Source organism: Mesitornis unicolor, unplaced genomic scaffold (assembly GCF_000695765.1).
Source record: "Mesitornis unicolor isolate BGI_N332 unplaced genomic scaffold, ASM69576v1 scaffold6930, whole genome shotgun sequence".
Taxonomy (NCBI): Eukaryota; Metazoa; Chordata; class Aves; order Mesitornithiformes; family Mesitornithidae; genus Mesitornis; species Mesitornis unicolor.
The window spans coordinates 49,989-62,283 of NW_010156252.1; the positions used below are offsets into that span (position 1 = coordinate 49,989).

Here is a 12,295-nt window from a genome sequence, read left to right on the forward strand (position 1 = left end):
GTTAAACTTATTCTGAATAGACAGCACTGACCTTTTAACTCCGATAATATCAGTGTCTGTGTACATTGGGAGGTCTGTACCAGACGTTATGGTCCTGATAATAAAATGTTCTACAAATGAACAAAAAGGCAAGTGTTATAAATAGGAAATTAGCACCGCCTTTCCTCTGTCTTGTTGCTTTAATATTTCTGTTAACACTAAACTAATATGTAGAACACCTTCCTGAGATATAAAGGGGAACACACTTCTAATGGCATTACTAAGGATTTGATAGAAAATTCAGCAGTTTTGTAAGGACAATAAATATTTCTCATCAGTAATTGTTTTTCATTTCTTGTTCTTTAATGAAAGAGCTGTGTATTTCAGATTAGGAATTAATCTTGTAAACCTTCCTTTAAAATACAAAAAGTTTTTGTTTATCCTGAAACATAAAAAAAACAGATCGAGCAACTGCTTACTTCCTTTTTTGTAAAGCCACCTTTGTCATAACCAAAAATCTTAGCCTTGGTCCCAGAAAGTGTTCTTCTGGGATGGCCCAGCAGGTCCCCTTGCAGGAAGGAGGCAGGTGGGTGCTGGCTGAAGCCGGTGGCACTCAGCGACTGCTGGTGATTGTGGGACTGGGGAACGAGCCACACCTTGGGAAACCTATTGAGGTTTTGGCTGGCTGTGCTGTAAAAAATTAATAATATTACAGTCAAAGGTGCACATGTCTCCATTACAGTGGTCTGGGGCATTTATAAATGTATAACAACTTCCCAACCAAATGAGAACTTCTGTAAAATTCTCTGAGGTTCTTCAGCTTGCTTGTTTTCCAAATTATGTGAAACTCCAGTCCAGATTTTTGATGGACTGATGAAGAGATCACGTTCCCTCCAGATGACTTGTTGTAGGTTAATTATTCTAAAAACAAAAGGAGTCAGGAAAATCTAACGATTTTGAGTCATTTTATTCTGTCAGGCTTTCTTTTGTAGTGTGGGTGCTCAATCCATTGTATTTCATTGCCGTAGGTTGTTTTTAATCGTCATTTTTTATGCTTTAAGATGTGCCTGCATCCACAACAGGTTATTTTATCAGTGCACAAATAAAGTAAACCTAGTTTATACCTACAAATAATGTAGGTTTGTATGAATCTATTCACCATATTACCACTGGGACGGTTTTCTGCTGTTGATGAGTTGTTATATCCTCCTTCACCCTTCTGGATCCTTCCTACAGGTTCTGACAATGTTATGGTTTCATTGGTGGCTTCAGGATCTAATTCTATGAGTTTACTTCCACAGTAAATATCGTATAGTATATGGTGTGTTTAAGGTGATCTTGATGTCCTGTTTGTATTGAGAATCACTGGTAGCCAGGGAAAGCTATTGGCAATTTTTCTTCAGAAAGGTGGAAGCTGAGATATTGTTTAGCACTGGAAGCTAATCTTTGGTTTGATATTATGGGCATACAAACTACTTCAGTTTAATTTTGAAGGTAGTATGCTGCTGGTTATTATTGTCACTCAAAAGGTGATTGGCAAGTCACTTCAGATATCGGTTATCATGAGATTAATGGGTATAGTGAGGCTCTAAGCCTGATGAATGCTCAGGAGAGGAAAATAACTTTGTGAACAAAAGGGCAAACACCTTACTTGCTGCCCCTGTTGCTAGTGCACTTATCAAACAAGCTGTCTCCCAAAGCTAGGCAAAAACCAAATGTGTAAAAAACCTGGTGGATTTCAATCACAAGAGAGCTTAGCTCCCACAGCTACATTGAAGCAGGTCCCTGAAAACTCTGTCCATAGGAGCTGAGGGAGGGCGACTCTGCCACTGGGGACTGGCTCTGCACAGCAGCGCTTCTCCAACAGGCACCTCTCGCTGGCTGTGGGGGTGTGTGCACAGCCAAGGTGTGCTGCTGCTCCCTGTAAGCACTTGGATGATGTCATTTCTCACCACACTCCTGAACAAAACAATTATTCATGAAACCCTTGCTCTGAAGATGGTAATATATCGAGTGGCTCTCTGGCATCTCAACATGCTGTATGTCCTCAGCGGTTGCAGACAGCCGTTCTGTAACCAGAATTCAGAGATGTCACGAGTGGCTGAACAAACAGAGATCGCCAGTTAATGGTTAAGCTCTCAATTTACTAAAGCATTTGTTACCAGTTTGCAAAAGAGATCAAACAACTGTGAATCATAACCTTGGCTACTAATTAAATCCTTTATTCCCTTTCCTCATCGCAGAAGCGTTTAATTTCAAGGAATCAGGATAGCCTGTTGTGCAAAATCAGATTTTACAGCATAAGCAGAAGCAAGCTTACTGTAAAGTTTCTTACTGGAGTTGGAAATGGGAGGGAATAAAACGAGAATATTAACTTTCCCTCCTGGCATGGAAGTTCATGTGAGCACTGAACAATGATTGATGTAAAATAGCTGCACTGGAAAATTGTTTTGGTGGTACAGTTTTGCTGTTTCACTGAATGGTGAATATAAATTTTATTATCCAGCTGTCTTGCTTACAGATGAGACTCATCATCTAGATAGAGAATGAGGGATTTGGTGTGCTTTCCTAGGGACCGCCTGTCCCAAAGAAAAATATTTTACTCAGAAATAATGGACTGTGAAGAACAACCCAGAGGAAATGAGGCATAAACCAAAACACTACAAGCAGTTTTATTGCAATTGAAATTTATTTGTTATGTTTTTGTGTGCATTTATATCTAGGATGTATGGCTGCATGACAGTTACACTTTCAGAACTTTGACACTTAATTGCAAATTAATCAGCATTTGTCTTTTTGGCTCCCATCTCTGTGAAATAGAACTTAAAAACCCTGAACACTTTTCCCTCAGTTTTTGAGGAAGTTGTCTCTGTCAGCAGAGTGATGAAGCAAGAGCTCACAGAACATGGACACCATGAGCTAGCATCAGGCTTACTCCATTCACCAGGACTCAATCCAGACAGGCAGCCATCCCAGTTAGAAAAGCAAATTTCCATTTTTATCACATAGACCATGATCTTGCAGTCAAATCTGCAGGAGCAGGGACCTGGAGAGGTCTCTCTGAGACACCTCGGTAAGGTGCTAAGAGGGAAAGGCCTCTCTATACAGATCCAACTGCAGGTTCACAGATTATTGAGGCACAGTCATTTTATATAAATGCACTTACAGTCATAGCAATCTGTAGACCTGTGGTGAAAGGCTGTACATTATTAGTTTGAAAAGCAACCATATTTTACACTGTATCCAGAGAAAGCAATCCTTTCTTGACATCATTGCTAAATCTGAACAATTTCTGTAACAAAAAGAAACCACTTGAGAGGCAGTACCTACAAGTAGAAAACGAGAGCTTTTTCTGGTTCTGTTTCTGGCTTTGCAGAAAGTTATTGTCCCACTAAAAAGTGTAAAATTTTGGAAAGGGAACACCCTATCTACACTTGCCATGTTGTGCAGAGGACAGACATTCACCATTTACACGTGCAGAACTTCAGTTTGCTGGGAAGTTTATCCTCAGGAAATACATTGATACTCACTAAAATTCCAGGTTATATTTAAATGAAGAGGCTTGGGTGATACCATGCTATATCTTACCAAAGACCCAAACCTGTACAGAACTTAAATATGATTTTTCCATCCCATAGTGAGTATGAATGCTGCCAGTTTCAGCACAGACAGAAAGCACTGCCTAGCGACATCTCAATATGCCTGTCTAAAAGTATTGCTAATAATAATTTTATAAACATAAACCATCTGGAATATCTAACTCTGCTTTTACTGCCGCTTGCTCAGACTTCTTGCTAGGAGTCTGTTTGGGGTGAGAGCTAAAATACTAGTTGTTCATGCATTTAAAATGAGAGAAAGACTGTGCAATGATGTCATTCAAGTGTGTCTTGATAAGGGTAATAGAATGAGCAAGTAGAAGAAATAATCATAACAGCTTAAATGTTTGATTTGATATTTTAATATTAAGGAAAATCCATCATTTTTGCAAGCTTCGAAAAATTTAAAATATCTGTTTCATTTAATGAACTGTTTTAAACATGTCAGATACTATGAAAATCTGTTATTTTCAAGTACAAGGAGCAAATTATTATTTTTTAATTCTGTTTTCAGTTCATATGCATGTGCGTGAAGAGGGGATATATTTGTTTAAAGACCTTTCAGATTATTTTGTCTTTATATACACTTACAGTTTGGTTTTGGGGTAGATATGAATGTAGGTATTTCATCCAGCTACCACAACATCATTTCGATTGTTTAGCAGTCAATGACTCAAAAATCTTTAAGGTTTTTTTAAATAATTTTTGAGAAACAGATCTGTGTAAGTGAAGGAACATATTGTACAGAACTTGAGGGGTGGGGCGGAAAACCCCAAAAACCTCAAAGTCTGGACTGCTAGAGTGACCGTGTATAAAAGCTGTACGTGGCTGATTGTGCAGAAACTGGATAGCTTCTTTTTTTCTTTTTTTCTTTTTTTTTTGTGGAAATGAAACTGGGAAAGATGGGTGGAGGTTTGCTTGGACATAGGAGGAGGTTATGTGGACACTTCTTTTTACTGTGAAATATATGCAAACCCAGCATAGGTCAGATAAAATCCTGGACTTTTATAGCCTTCTTGAAAGGTGGGGAAGGTCAACATAATAGTGCATTGTGCTCCCAGGCTGAATCGCAACTACTTACATTACACGTTCATGTGTTTGTTAGAGAAGCATTTACTACAGGCTGTTATATTTATTGTCTGGATGGAGATGCTCTTTCACCCCAGTAACCTTCGTCATTTTTCCCACAGGCTGCGAGAACACCACCGCGCTGCAATTAAGGTGATTCGTAGGATGCAGTATTTTGTGGCAAAGAAAAAGTTTCAGGTGAGTTGTGAATAGAAAGCTCCTTTTCTTAATAAAACCTTTTATTCTCTTGATTCATTGTTTCTTTTAAAAACTTAAGAGAGACTAGCACTATTCGTATCAGTAATGGTGAGCTACACCCACTATTCTCTCCTTCCTTCAATAGGGTGGTTGTTTAGCAGCAGGTTAGTCAACTGTGGAAACACTGGAAATAGGCTAAAGTCCTGAAATGCTGTCTGAATTAAAATGTTATTTTCTGCTAACGGACTTGACCCTTAACCCTCTGTTATCGCTGTCTCTTTCTCACAGTGCAAACATTCTCATATGTCTCCATTAATTCTGAACTGTATGTTACTGTCATGCCAAGTCAGTAGGATTAGAGATTAAAATACTACCTCAGCCTTGTTTCTGTCTCTTACTCAATGATAATGAACTCCTGATAAGAAACCAGGGTTGAAATTTGTTAGTGCATTGGAAGGTTTCTCCTTCCTTTTCCCTTCTCCCCCCTGCATAGGTGGGAGACCTCCTTCCCAGTTTGTGAGATATCGGTTCTCTTTATTCCTCTAGCCCTCACTGACATAGATTTCCTGTATCACTTGCTGTGATATTGCAATATCATAAGCATTTAACAGTACCTAATTAACCTTGTTGCTTGGTCTGAATAAAAAAATTGTGACTGCAAACTTTCTAAGAACGTGATTTCTAAATCAATTTCATTAATCCAGAAAAACACCTCTCAGAAGCCTTCAGCTTGATTTCAACCAGGTGAATACATACATATATATATATATATATGTATGTATGTATGTATGTATATAAGGAATACATCACTTTACTTAAAAGTATTTAATAAGGGACAATCTCCATAGAACAGGCTTCAGAACTGAAAATTCAGAGAAAGAGAGGGGCTTAACTGCCCATATCCATTTTCATACATGACCGTGCCACTACTGCTTACAATGGACTAAAAATTCTTTCCCACCCTTAGTCTAGACCCCCCAAAAAGGTAGGGTGTCCTTTTTCCTTCAGATTTGAAGGACACAAAGTTTAGGGACAAAAAGATGATGATGATGATGATGATGATGATGATGATGATATCTAACAGTCCAAGAGGTCATTGTTTCTGTAAGGTGATGCTTGCTGCTACTGAAAACTATGATTCTGACTTCCTCATTGAAATTTAGAAGTGCTGCTTGAATTCTTTAGTCATTTTCTACTTTGAATCTTTTTATTTTTACTAAAATTCATGAGCTAATTTATGGCTAAAGCTAAGCTTTTCATAAATTTCTTTCAGTTATGTATAATGTGTTCAGACTGTCACCATTTAGGCTGAAATCTCCCATGTTTGGGGTTTTCTTGTAAGGAGAGCTTTCAGAAAGTTTGCTAGCACATTTCACCTGTTTTTTTATTAGACTAAAATTAAGAAAGGCACAACATTTGCACTACTTGAAAATAGTTTTTATAGCCATTTTGTTTAGAAGATCCTTAACACTCGCTGGCCAGGACTTGTAACTTGACAAGGGACATGGCCCATTCCAAACATGTGTCCACTCCTGTCCTGTGAAAAGTTGCCTAAGCGTGGCCAGTTCCATTAAACTTTAATTTATTCTCTTTTTAAAACCTGACCCTTTGCTCCGTGGTAATTACTGAATCATTGCTCTCATAAATTTAGATCATAAAATATTTGCCATGGTATTAACTAAGCTGCTCAGAAACAAGAAATCTACGCATTATATATCTACCTCCCAAGTGGTATTTGTCAAAAACAGATTTTGAAAATGCCTGAACACTGTGTGCAACATTATCCACCTGGCAAATAAATGAAACTCCCCTGCGGCAGATGATTTGATAGAAGCTGAAAAAGCATTTGACTGAATAGAATGGGACTATTCAGTTCATACTTAAAACTTGTTTGTACTCGGTGTCCAGGTTGCTAATCTGGCTTCTCAGTTGTACTCTCACTTTCACATCTGCAAAAGACCTGGTTTTGGCCATCTACAAAATCTATCAACAAGGTTGTTTCTCATCCTTCTTTAGCAGTCTTTCTTCTTCCTGAGCTATTAATATTAGCTCTTACTAAAGAACTAAAAATGTCAGTTAGGCTGAAGTGAAATGTATCTCAAGCCACTCCTGCGTGCAAATGATTGGCTGCGGTTTCTGTCAGAAGCACAATCTCTCAATAAGAATATATGGGAGATATCTGATACATCTCTGTAATTTCTGAATCCAAGGTTATGACCGAGTTTAAAAATTTGGAGACCGCCAAAGGTACAGTTTCCAAAAGCACCTAAGTAACTTAATGCACAAAGTCACCTTGAAATTCAAGCCACAAGGTGCTTTTAAAAATCTCTCCTGTAATTAAGAGATAACTACTGTCATTATTCTTTCCTCAAAAGTATGTTGTAAATCTGCTTTGTTCTATTGTATGCACATAAAATAGTCATAAGACATTAAAATGTTTAGACATGTGCCAAGTAATGACTGTACAGTTTCTAATAACCAGACCAGTGCAATATCTGAAATTAAGGTAAAGCAGAATATGCTTTTTTTTTATGTAAATTTAAGAGGTCTGCATAGCTGTTTTCTGGTAGATATTTGTCTTCTAAGCTTTTTGTGTTTATGTGAAATGTATCTTCCTAAAGGAAAATTCAGAATTATTTTTTCTTTTAACTATTCAAAAAAACCCGTAATTTCAACAGCAGTCCATTGGACTATTATTATTATTATTATTTATAATTAGCTGGAACATAAGTAATTGCTCAGCCAGCACTTAGAAGCAGTATTTGTTAGAGATTCCACTGAAGCTTTTGGGGAGAGGAAGCATAGGAAGGAGGAGAGGAAGAGGAAAATTTTGCAAAATAAGTCCCAGTGTGAACCCAGCATGGTTCTTAAGCCATAGCAGCTGTTTGCAGGATACACCTGTATGCCTGAATTTGCCTAGATATGTTTTTTTTAAGAGTTCAATTAATAAAAGGGTGATGGCACCACAAGAGCCAAAGTCAGTTAGAAAACAGAGCCTTCCTGTTTTAAAAAAGTTAAATAATATAAATAAAGAGAAGCTAAACAGAGATACAAAGAAATTTCGAAGTACGTGAAAAGTAGTTCTTTGTGAAACATCACACTTGGGCATCATTTCCTCTTTAAAAGAAGGGGGGAAATATATCCTCTCTTTTAAAGTCCATGTCTGAATATAGTCTGTATGTTGATGTCCATGTAAGAACCCAGCTTAATATTGCAAAGAATTTTTTTTTAATGGATGAATTCATGCTTTTGTAAAGTCTGTAGGACTGTTCAGATTGTGTAGCAAAAAGATCATGTTGTACTGGTATTCAACACAAGGCCTGTGCATCAGTGAAGGTGAATGGCTCACGGTTAAGAAAGGATTCTGTAAGACTACAGGTGAAACAGTACTTAGAAATTTGGGGTTATGTAGGCTTCGTTCACCCAACCTACTAAAAATAATTTTCAAATATTAGTTATAAATCAGATGTCTTCAACACAGTCTAACATTACAACGGAGTTTCGGAAAGAAAATCACCTTACTCAGTTAATCCATTTAGCCAGATTCATGATAATAAATAACCTTTGTCTTCCAATTAGGAAAGTTTTTAAATCTCTTAAGACTTACGCACATGCATACAACTGTGATATCCATCACAGATCCAGAGACCTGGGATTTGATCTGATTTCCCTTTGTCATTTTGAAATCTTTTTTTTTTTTCTTTCCATGTAAATTCTTCCTGTTGAGTAAATCAGCTTCCCTCTAAAATATGTTTTAACTTGTGTTACGTTTTTCACCATGGCAAATATTCTATACATAGCATAAACTAAAAATACAGGTTGCAGTTCCACTGATGATGTAACTGTTGCCGGTTTGCTACAATTTCACTGGAAAATCTTGCATTTATAGTCTCATAATTCATCATTTTATGTAATTCATTTGTCATCGTATGAATCATGAATTGTGTGTGTAATTTTTCCTAATCTCTATACTGGGCTGCACCAAACAATGTAGTTCAGAGTGTCCTGTGCTTCAAAGGATGTTCTACCCATTTTATTGGCTGTTATTTGGTTACATTTCCCAGAAATGCCCTTTGCACAGATTCTCTTCTCCCTCTCCCATGTCTGCCTCCCTGCACATGCAGTTAGTAGGGAACAGCAATGGCCAGTGGCGCACATTTAATATTTGGCATTGGCTTCTGTGGCTTTTGCAGTCTGCTGTATATAATGGGGGAAATTTTACCTCATTTGAGAAGATTTTTGCCATGAGTATTGGTTAATTAGGAGAGGGACCAAAGTGAAAAAGAGAAGTAGTTAAGGAAAGCTGTGGGGCTGGCTTCTACTTTTGTTATTTCAATACTTATCCATTGCTTTCTGTAGTTTGGTTTTATTTTTCCCCTTTACAAAACTAACAAGTTGTCAACATCAAGATTATCTTCTCTTAGAAGATCACCTTTCAATATGAAGTAATTACAGAATAATCAGTACTCATTATTACATATCCTATCCTACTCAGAAATTCAGCTTCATTCATAGAATCTACTTACTCCAGATTTTCAGTTCTTGTTTTAAAAAGAAAGAAGCAGCCCAGTAAATGAAGAACAGGCATGGGCATACCTACTCTTTCTACTGTCAGACATCTGCTTCAGAGTACAAGGATGGCAGGAGAAAGATTCTGCATCTTTATTCTTACAGAACAGCTGTTCTGAATCTGGAGTTTTCAAGCTGCACTTCTGGATTTCTCTCTTGCTTGTTTATAGTTCAAAAATAATCCAAGAATTCCTTTTTTTATATATCATCATGTTTACAGTACTTGTCCATGGAAAGACTTACAGGCTTATGCCGTTGTTGAATCATATTTCTTTCTCTGTGGATGTTAGTTATAATTTATATGGGTGTAAGGGGTCGGGGTCCTTGGCAATTCTTCTGTGTGCGCTTTGGTTGGATCGAAGCATTCCCATTCCTGTTTAGCCTTCCACTAGAGAGTGTCTCACATTCACCCAAGGTTTGCAGTTGACTTTGAGGAATCTGGCAGACTGAAGCATAATTTGTCTGATGAAGTGATATTATTAAATGAATGATGTTAAAGTAATGATTCCTAAAATGTGGGAGCTACCTTCCAGGCAGATAAAGGGGATTGCAAGAAGGTGCCACAGCCTGGTTTTTAAATTGTATCCCGCTTTCTTTTGGCTTAAAAAAGAAGGTAGTTGTGACATGGAATTGAGGAAAACCTGCAGCATGCAAAATAAGGTTAAGCAGTGCAGAGGCATCTCCTGCTTTTGAAGTACAGGTCACACAATATTTCTGAGACCTCAAATGGAATACAAATTCCAGTATGTAAACCCTTTTACTTATTCTCAAATCAGGCTAGAAAGGGAAAGTTGTAACTCAGTGTTATCAAGGTTTTTACCAAACCTTAAAAATTATCTTGAGTATCTAGAGACTGCATAATGAATAAGTCCGAAATATAGAATCATAGAATAGTTTGGGTTCTAGTCCAAACCCCATGCAATAAGCAGGGACATCTTCAACTAGATCAGATTGCTCAGAGCCTCGTCGAACCTGACCTTGAGTGCTTCCAGGGACGGGGCATTTGCCACCTCTCTGGGCGACCTGTTCCAGTGTTTCACCACCCTCATTGTAAAAAATTTCTTTCTTATATCTAGTCTGAATCTACCATCTTTTACTTTAAAACAGTTATCTCCTGTCCTATCACAAGAGGTCCTATTAAAAAGTCTGTTCCCGTCTTTCTTATAAGCCCCATTTAAGTATTGAAAGGCTGCTATAAGGTCTCCCTGGAGTCTTCCCTTCTCCAGGTTCAACAATCCCAGTTTTCTCAGCTTTTCTTCATAGGAGAGGTGTTCCTTCCCTCTGAGGATCTTTGTGGCCCTCCTCTGGACCCACTTCAATAGGTTCGTGTCTTTCTTGTACTGAGGACTCCAAGATGGACACAGTACTCCAGGTGGGGTCTCACCAGAGCAGCATAGAGGGGCAGAATCACCTCCTTCGACCTGCTGTCGTATCACTTATTGTTACTGTATTGTTAGACTGATTTGATTAACATCTTTAAGAAAAAGTTTTCTACCAAATCGTAAGTTCAGGTGTTACTGTTCAGTCCAATGTGTGAAGTTTACACCCTACTTCTCCCCTCTCCCCTCTCCTCATCTCTGTTGAGTTAGAGCTTCAGCACTGCTTCTCATGTGTAGCTCTGACACTGATTAGACTCTAGTTTCTAGATGTAGGATCAAGGTATTTTTGCCACTGCACTTCAACAAGTTAATTCACTTGCTTTCTAGTTTATTGCTTAAAATCATGGTCTTTAATGCTACACAAAAGTATTTTTATTACTAACAGGTCAGATTAAGACTTTCCCATGTATGAAGTGCAAATTACAGACACAGGACTTTCTCCCTGGTCATTCCTTGCACCAATATTTTCCCAGTATTTCCCAGTAGATTTGAAAGCTTAGCCTTTGGAAGAGGAAATCAGTCACACACCTTCAGCCAGGACTCTGCTTTAACCTTCCCATGGTAAGAACTGAACTGAGAACTCCACCTGTCTTACTGCTGACTGAGAATAAAGGTTTGCACATGTGAAAGACCTCTTTTCTGTTTGGTGACTGAAGAGTATGAAACCTATTTCCAGAAGAAACTAGGGTGACCACAAACTTCTGAGCAAAGTGCCAGATATACTTTTTTGGCCCCAAGTTCTTTTGGCCTCAATTTTGGTGGGTAATCTCTCAAAAGGCACGTAGATCTGTGGTAACAAACAGGTGGATTAAATCAGAAATGTCACAGTTATTCCACAGAAAATACATGATCATGGCAACAATGAAAATATCTCAACTGTTTACACAGTGTTGAAAGAACTTACTGTTTACACTTGAAAAAAAAATCTGTGTTAACATAGACCATTCCTACCTCTTTGTGGCTTAAAGGCATATTTTTTTTGGTTTTACTTTACAGCAAGCTAGAAAGCCCTATGATGTCCGAGATGTTATTGAGCAGTATTCTCAGGGTCACCTCAACCTGATGGTGCGAATCAAGGAGTTACAGAGGAGGTATGTCAATAAAGTTCAGTGTCTGTATCCATAAACCCCAACAGAGGGATGTTTGTAAATAAGTCAGTGATTGGGCTGGGGGTCAAAAACTGACAGGGTTACATATGCCATATTGGTAGGACTCTGCAAAGCTGTGAAATATAAAATGGCATTCCAGTAAAGTTTTATTTTCATACAGGAAGGAAAAGACAAAGAGCTTAAAAATCTGATGATCAGGACTTAAAATTTTCATTATACTTACATGTATTGCCTCAGTCCCTGCTAGCTTTGACTATACACTGTAATCCCTATTTGTTAGGGGCTGTATTATAGTACAGAGTGAAATACTGTTGCCTGCTCTAGGAGAATTGCACTTAAGAGCAAACTGAGAGATGGCAGGTAGATGACACAAGTAAGCTGCAGAAGAACAAGGGAA

At 38.0% G+C, this 12,295-nt stretch overlaps 1 protein-coding gene across 1 annotated transcript in view; it reads left to right on the forward strand.

Moving 5' to 3' along the window:
- The first annotated feature begins 530 nt into the window (after nucleotides 1–530).
- LOC104541641 (potassium voltage-gated channel subfamily KQT member 1-like) overlaps nucleotides 531–12,295 on the forward strand; it is a 122,516-nt gene continuing 110,751 nt past the window's right edge. The window contains exons 1-4 of the mRNA XM_010185786.1: nucleotides 531–666; nucleotides 2,831–2,954; nucleotides 4,766–4,841; nucleotides 11,786–11,880. Coding sequence (XP_010184088.1) covers nucleotides 531–666; nucleotides 2,831–2,954; nucleotides 4,766–4,841; nucleotides 11,786–11,880 — 431 coding nt within the window. The remainder of the gene's footprint in view (nucleotides 667–2,830; nucleotides 2,955–4,765; nucleotides 4,842–11,785; nucleotides 11,881–12,295) is intronic.